The 7,771-nt window shown below is 47.1% G+C and overlaps 1 protein-coding gene across 1 annotated transcript in view; it reads left to right on the top strand.

Annotated features, from left to right (window-relative positions):
• Positions 1-223: 223 nt before the first annotated feature.
• The window catches only part of LOC109479347 (sphingomyelin phosphodiesterase 3-like), an 11,511-nt gene continuing 3,963 nt past the window's right edge, over positions 224-7,771 (top strand). The window contains 8 exon segments of the mRNA XM_019781298.1: positions 224-498; positions 500-957; positions 989-1,104; positions 1,107-1,440; positions 1,871-2,048; positions 4,548-4,623; positions 6,943-7,092; positions 7,213-7,302. Of these exon segments, the coding sequence (XP_019636857.1) occupies positions 253-498; positions 500-957; positions 989-1,104; positions 1,107-1,440; positions 1,871-2,048; positions 4,548-4,623; positions 6,943-7,092; positions 7,213-7,302 (1,648 nt within the window). The 5' untranslated portion in view covers positions 224-252.

Below are 7,771 nucleotides of genomic sequence, written 5' to 3' on the forward strand. Positions count from 1 at the left end.
GTTTGTGCAGGTGAGACTGTGCAGATGTGTGTGATCCAGCCCTTCCCATTCCCAGCATGGTTCTACATATGACGTGTGTTTTACATGTACTTGTGAATGTGTGTTTATGCCGGTGAGACTGTGCAGGTGTGTGTAAAGCCCGTCCTGTCCCCACCATGGTCCTGCACACGACGTGTGTTTATTTATGTACTTGTGTGTTTGTACAGGTGAGACTGTGCAGGCGTGTGTGAAGCAGCCCGTCCCGTCCCCACAATGGTCCTGTACACGACAGAGTTCGACTCCCCGTTCCTGGGCAGCCTCCACACGGGGGCGTGGTCCCTCATCTTCCCCTGCTATTGGTCCATCAACCGCCTCGTCTCGCTCTTCATCGCCACGGACGACGAGCTGGCCAATCGGGAGGAGGACCCGTGCTACGAGCACTTCCTGCAGCTGTCCTTCCTCGTGCCGTTCTACTTGGCGGTCTCCGTGGCGACGAGTCCGCTGGCGCTGCTGGGATTCCGTGGTGTGGGCGCCGCTGCAGGGCTGGCGGCACCCGTACGTCTACTCCTGCTCCCCGGACACAAGCAACCACTACGTGCCTTGGAGACACCCGCGGGTCGGCAAGTCGTTCGTGGCGGGCACGGCGAACCTGTGCCTGCTCCCGGAGTGCGCCGCCAGGTACAACAACCTGCGCAGGACTCAGTGGCGGGCGCGCGAGATCGGGCACCGCATCGCCAGCTCGCAGACCAGCCCGAAGATAAACATCGTGGTGGAGTCCCCGTCCGAGGAGCAGTCGGACTCGGGTGTCGGGACTGTCCGGCGCGACGTGGAGAGTTTTGACTCGCGGGTCAGCAGCCTGCCGTCATCCAGCCAGTCGGGGAACGTGCACCACGCGGTGCAGCTGCACGCAGAGCCGGCGGGCAGCAGGCACGATCCCAACGCTCCGTCCTGCAGCAGACATGATCCCAACGCTCCGCAGCAGACATGATCCCAACGGGCCCTCCTGCAGCAGACATGATCAAAACTCGCTGTCCGGGGACGCCAGGAGGCCGCCGCCCGTCATGTGTAACGGGTTCATCCCCGGGTCGCATGCCGGGAACAAGATGATCCACATCAAGAGGCTGCCCCCCTGGACGGCGCCTGTGCACCCCCTCCCTCAGACTCCGCCCCCCAGGACGGGTCGGACACGACGTCGACGGAGGGCACCCTGTCCCCGGTGTCGCCCTCGTCCACCCTGGAGTACATGACGGCCTGCTCCAGCCTGTACCACACCGCCTGCTCCACGCTCGACTCCGGCATCGCCGTGCTCGACGGCCGCCCCGACGCGAACCAGCCGCCGTCGCCGCGCCCGGACGTTTCCCACGACATCAGCGTCGTGTTCCCGTACCAGCTGGACTTCCTCTGCCTGCAGGAGGTGTTCGACAAGCGGGCCGGCGACCGGCTGGCCAGGCAGCTGCACAGGTACGTAGGTGAATTAACATACTCAACATTTACGTTTGAAAAGTTACACTGTCTTACTGATCAGCCACCGATTGGTTGGACTGTCAGAAATGTACATAGAAGGTCCCAATCTTCCCAACCAACCTCTGCTTGGACAGTAACATTACCCGCTACTGACATACTGAGATGTTGTCGGTGAAGGTTAGACACCCAGGTAATATGATTATACATGTAAGATAGGCCAAAAAACTCAAACAACTGGATAATATGATATTGGAAACGGTCAGACGTTTCAGGTAGCCATATATATGCGCGAATACGACCTTATATGAGACATTCTGCCAAATTGCTATGCACAATACAATACATTACGCAGGTGCAGTACGTTCTGCTAGCACGAACTATTGATTGATATGCAAGTCAGTGAAGACCAATATGTTTTCCTGTACAGGTGGTTTGGGTACATCGTGCGAGACGTGGGGAACTACTCGCTCACCGGGAACTGTTTCGTGTTGAACAGCGGCCTGTTCCTGGCCAGCAGGTATCCCATCCTAGACGTGGCCTTCAAACACTTCCCCGAGAAAGCCAGGGAGGAGTACCTCGCCTGTAAAGGACTCCTCATGGCCAAGGTGAGGCGGGAATAATTCCTTCTCTGCAGTATATCTGCATCTGTATCATTCTGTATCTGTATACTGCCATCCTTCTGTGTAACACATCAGATTCTGTATGTTATCTGTATAGGCAGTATACTAATAACACATCAGCAATATGTATTTTTTCATTAAAATTTATGACAAATAACATAATTCAATTGAATTTCTTTATTTTGGGTATGTCACCCTGGATGATAGAAAACAGTTGTACAAACGTGAAAACAGAAATAAACTAGACATGCAACAATTTAATATACACATTTAAAAAAAGAGTGTATGAACTGATATCCAGACTTCAGTAGACACTGTTATTGGTGTTGTATAGTCTGTTGATGAAGGAATTATTTAAAAATAGTACTAACTTTACGTTCTTATCTCCCTGTGTTTACACCAATATGCTGCTAGTCTGCAGGTTTTGTGAGAATCAGATTGAAAATCCATACCCTGGACATGGTGCAGTGGTTACAGAATGATCTGTAGGAGCCTAAATAACAATCCTGATAAATTCCACCCAGAACCAGTGAACTAGGCATAAACATGATAACAGTAGTAAAATGGTTACTGTACAATGTTCATCCATCTGGACATGTTGTTACTGTAACATTGTATGTAGTAATGAAATCAGCCTTTGGCCATGGATTTGCAATAAAGATATTATTTTTATCACAAACATTATAACATTGAACCTTGCAACCACAGGCTAGCCCAGCATGGTCACAGTTTGTTTGGGCTCTATATGTGGGGACTCAATTTCTCATTAAGTTGCTGAATTACAGACAGACCCCGCTGCTCGTCAGCGACCCATCTGTCCCCTAAATTACACCCGTATCAGCACAACCCAGAATAACCCACGTGGGTCGATCCCCACATGTCAAAATCGGGGAGACTCACATGGCTTTGGAGCAGGGCTCTATCCAGCTCTAAAATTTTTTCCATCGGCCCAAGAAATTTTTTTCCGTCACGCACCATAAAATTCCTGATATTGACAGAAAAACTGGTGCTGGCTACAGCTGTGCATTGGACTGTCACGCTGTGTGGCTAAAGGATTGACCAGGGTTGTGTGGGGTGTAATTGACCCTGTGATTGCTGGGTAGCCGGGTCAGAGATGGCTCAGGCTCAGCAAAACCCAGAATAACCCACGTAGGTCAATCCCTGCCCTGTTGGGTTGGGCGCTGGAGTGGAAAACATCATGGCGTGTGACACAAGGATTGACCGATGTTGTGTGTGGTGTACATGTACATGTAATTGACCCTGTGATTGCCGGGTAGCCGGGCCAGACATAGCTCAAGAGCATCACCGTGTGTGTTGGGGAGATATTGATGATGACTGCTGGGGTAGGGCTTAGAGAGGTGAGGGTTAATGTTGGAGTGTGTCTGAAGGATGGACCAGGGTTGTGTGGAGTGTAATTGACCCTATGATTGCTGGGTAGCCGGGTCAGACACAGCTCAGGCGTGGGTCGGGGAGGTATTGATTGTGTGATTGGTTGTTGGTGGATAGCGATGGGGCGACGCACTGACCTGTGGAGGGTGTTGTACGAAGGGCAGTTATTTGTGACAGTCAGGGCCTGAAACATAAGGTCTATAATAACTGTTTTATTCCTCTTTATTGAACACAAACACGACTTTCCTCACTTCACTCAGGTGGAAATGAGTCAGAGATGGCTCAGGCTTGTCAGGGCCTGTAACATCAAATTTAATCTAATATTTATAGTAATATTATTTTATTTCTCTCTAGTGAAAATTGTTATTCAAGACTACAATGTATGTGAAATGATATATTTGTATAAAGTGGGAGGGCTTATTAGCATGAGCTGTCATAGCTTTCTTCCCTTATCCTGCATGTGTTTTGTTTGAACTTATTGCTCTGCTTCTTTTGTTGTACAAATTTGATAAACAAAAAATATATAACAAAAAATATAAATAAATTGCAGATTTACTTGGTCATCTTGTCAACCTTAATAATATGTCAGATAATGCTAAACTGCACTTTATTCTTAGAGGCTCCTCAATGTTACCCTCTATGTACAACTTTAAAACGATGCAACTCACTCAGGTTTACATTGGAGATACCAAGCGCTTCTAGCTCTGCTTGACTGTTTCTAACAGTCAATTAGATATAGAAGTCCAAATACTACGTAAGTGTTAATGGGCCTAAATTCTCCTCCTAGCTCTGATTGGCGGATGTTTTTCCGCCAATGAGATATAGGAGGTTACCATGTAATCTTATCTTTTAAATAGCTCTGTTAGCATTTAATTTAATATTTTAATGTCTTGGGGTGGTGGGACTACGGTGCACATGTCAACTTTGTATAATATTTAAATGTTAATTGTACCTTTTTTGTGTGTGGCACTGTTAATATAAGTTGTTAACTTGAGTGCAGTGCCACACTGTCCTTGTTATGTCTTTATGTTTTGATGAATAAAAAAAAAATATATATATATATATAATTAAAATTATTGTTTTTCCTTTTTGCAGGTTTTACTTGGGACCACCAAGGAACAGCAAAGGATAGTGGGATACGTTGCCAACACTCATCTCCAGGCTACAGAAGGTGGGATGTGTTGTTGTTTATTTTGTTAATCCTTTTTTTTTTCAATTGGCCAAAACTGCAATTTGGTGAGACAAACTGAATTGCAGTTTTTCCAAAAATATGCATTGTTAATTGATAATGGAGTCTTAATGAAATTCTCAATTCTAGGTAAACAGTTTCTGAGGTGAGAATGCCTTTGACAAAGGAGTGAGTTAAAAATGCCAAATTTCCCACATGTTGAGAGACAAGTCATGGGGCTGAGAGTGGTTGTTGTTGGTTCTTTGGATGATTTTATATTTTTGTCAATTTAAAAAAAAAAGTTTGAAAAAAAATTTCCGTCACACACCACAACGACTGAAAATTGATGGAAAAACGGATGCTTGCTACAGCCCTGTACTTGACACTATCATGTACTTTTTGCATATATTTAGCATTACCTTAAGATGTTAGAATGGACAGGCCGTCTGTACGTGTGAAACGGCAGTTTGGCTGATCCGCAGGAAATGAAGAGGAAATGGAAGGTTGTACTTTGGACATCACTAATGGCCAGCAGCAGGCAGGGTTATCTGTGGGGCATTTCTCTCCCTCTGTTGTACCCTCTGTACATGTGTGTGTGTGTGTGTGGGGGGGGGATGGTTCGGATGGACTTACAGCTGATAACCACCTGGTTATGCCAAAAAAAAACAGTTACTCAAGCAACTGGATATGATTTTGAAAACGTCAGACGTTTCAGCTAGTATCCACTAGCTTTCGTCAGTGACTGAGAGACCAGAGGGGAAAGCAGGTTTATATACACAACCTGTTGATTGATATGCAAATAAAGTGAAGACAAATTTTTGGAAGTCGAAAAAGGAACAAAAGTCAGACAAGTCAAGACAAGATGATGCAAATTAGTCTGAAAGCTCCTGTTATACAGGACAGGAGCTTAAGTGTTGTCTGTCCTCGGGGCTGGGAGTGCCAAATCCCAAGTGCCGGAAAGATCGACCCGTAGCCCCCCTTCCCTGTTGAGGGTGGGGTTGTACATTCTTTCATAAATTGCCTCTTTAACACCCCGTTCCCACCAGCGTGTTTCGCGGTCTAAGACATCCGTGGACTCGAGTTTGAAAGAGTGACCCTGGTTGTGTTGTAGGTGGTGGAAAATAGCTGAGGTGTAGCCGTTGGCACTAGGTCGGCAATGTTCTTTGTACCTTACTTTAAGCGGTCGACTTGTCTCTCCGATGTAGGTGTTGTTACAATTGGGCTCCTCACATTTGAGTCTGTAAATAACATTCGCCTTGGTACCCTTGTGAGGTCGGTCCTTAGGGTGTACCAGTCTTTGTCTGAGGGTTGAGTGAGGTTTGAAGTTAGTGGCTATGTTTTGGAAGATCCGTCGGAGTTTCTCAGATACTCCTTGGACATACGGAATAGTGATGTTGGCCTTGTTTTTGTTGGTCAATGGTTTGCACTTCTGGGTTTTCTTAGACTGATCTGAAGGTTTGAGCGCTTTGTTGAAAGTCCAAAGTAAGGTACAAAGAACATTGCCGACCTAGTGCCAACGGCTACTCCTCAGCTATTTTCCACCACCTACAACACAACCAGGGTCACTCTTTCAAACTCGAGTCCACGGATGTCTTAGACTGCGAAACACGCTGGTGGGAACGGGATGTTAAAGAGGCAATATATGAAAGAATGTACAACCCCACCCTCAACAGGGAAGGGGGGCTACGGGTCGATCTTTCCGGCACTTGGGATTTGGCACTCCCAGCCCCGAGGACAGACAACACTTAAGCTCCTGTCCTGTATAACAGGAGCTTTCAGACTAATTTGCATCATCTTGTCTTGACTTGTCTGACTTTTGTTCCTTTTTCGACTTCCAAAAATTTGTCTTCACTTTATTTGCATATCAATCAACAGGTTGTGTATATAAACCTGCTTTCCCCTCTGGTCTCTCAGTCACTGACGAAAGCTAGTGGATACTAGCTGAAACGTCTGACGTTTTCAAAATCATATCCAGTTGCTTGAGTAACTGTTTTTTTTTGGCATATCGTATTACCTGGATGTCTAACCTTCATCGACGCACCTGGTTATGTTTTACCTGCCAAGCTACAGGTGTGTTTGCAGGTGATGACCAGGTGATGTTTACCTGTCTAACCACAGGTGTGTTTGCAGATGATGACCAGGTGAGGTTACAGGTGCTAACCACAGGTGTGTTTGCAGGTGTGTTGCAGGTGATGTTCACCTGTCTAACCATACGTGTGTTCACAGGTGACGACCAGGTGAGGTTACAGGTGCTAACCACAGGTGTGTTTGCAGGTGTGTAACAGGTCATGTTTACCAGTCTAACCACAGGTGTGTTCACAGGTGACGACCAGGTGAGGTTACAGCAGCTCAGCCACATCCCCACCTGGCTGGAGGAGTTCCGCCAGGACACCTGGCAGGTCAACGACCCCTCCGACCTTGTCATGTTTGACCTTCTGTGTGGAGACTTCAACTTCAACAACCTTCGATCCGGTAGGTCAAAGGTCACATCTTTACTGTCTGAAATGTTCCACCAACTGTTTTTGGTTGATTCTGAGGAAATTCTTTGTGTATTTATTGGTTACCATAGCAACGGTGTTGCATTTCTCCCAGATAACAGGGACTTGTGGAGCCACCCGCTGTTTGACCTTTACACCGACCCGTGTCGGACAGCCCCGGGCGAGGACAAGCCATGGACCGTGGGTGAGTAGGGTGTGTGGGTAGGGTGGGTGAGTAGGGTGGGTGAGTAGGGTGGGGGTGGGTGAGTAGGGTGGGGCGTGGGTAAGTAGCTACAGGGTGGGATATGGGTAAGTAGAATGGTTAGATATTAAATAGTGATCTTCGCCTCACCTCACCAGTCCGATAGCAGTCACGTGACTGCCGTTGGGGCAATATGGCTTTCAACAATAGTCTTCCATCCCCGGCGGTACGTAGTGATCATATCAGTGATAATTCCTCATTTATTTAGTATCCCTTCTACAAAATGTATTATAGACACGAGCCGTAACATGTACAGACCACATGTACAGTAGGGAGGGCCTGCAAGCCCTTTTTCGTAAGGCGTAATCAGGCCATTTTAGACTTCGTAATTCGTAGGCAGCTCTGAAACTTTAACGTAATTCGTAATAGGCGGCGAAAATTTTGCGTAATTCGTAATCACTACCCCCCCCCC

Source organism: Branchiostoma belcheri, unplaced genomic scaffold (assembly GCF_001625305.1).
Source record: "Branchiostoma belcheri isolate BF01 breed outbred unplaced genomic scaffold, Haploidv18h27 scaffold48, whole genome shotgun sequence".
Lineage (NCBI taxonomy): Eukaryota > Metazoa > Chordata > Leptocardii > Amphioxiformes > Branchiostomatidae > Branchiostoma > Branchiostoma belcheri.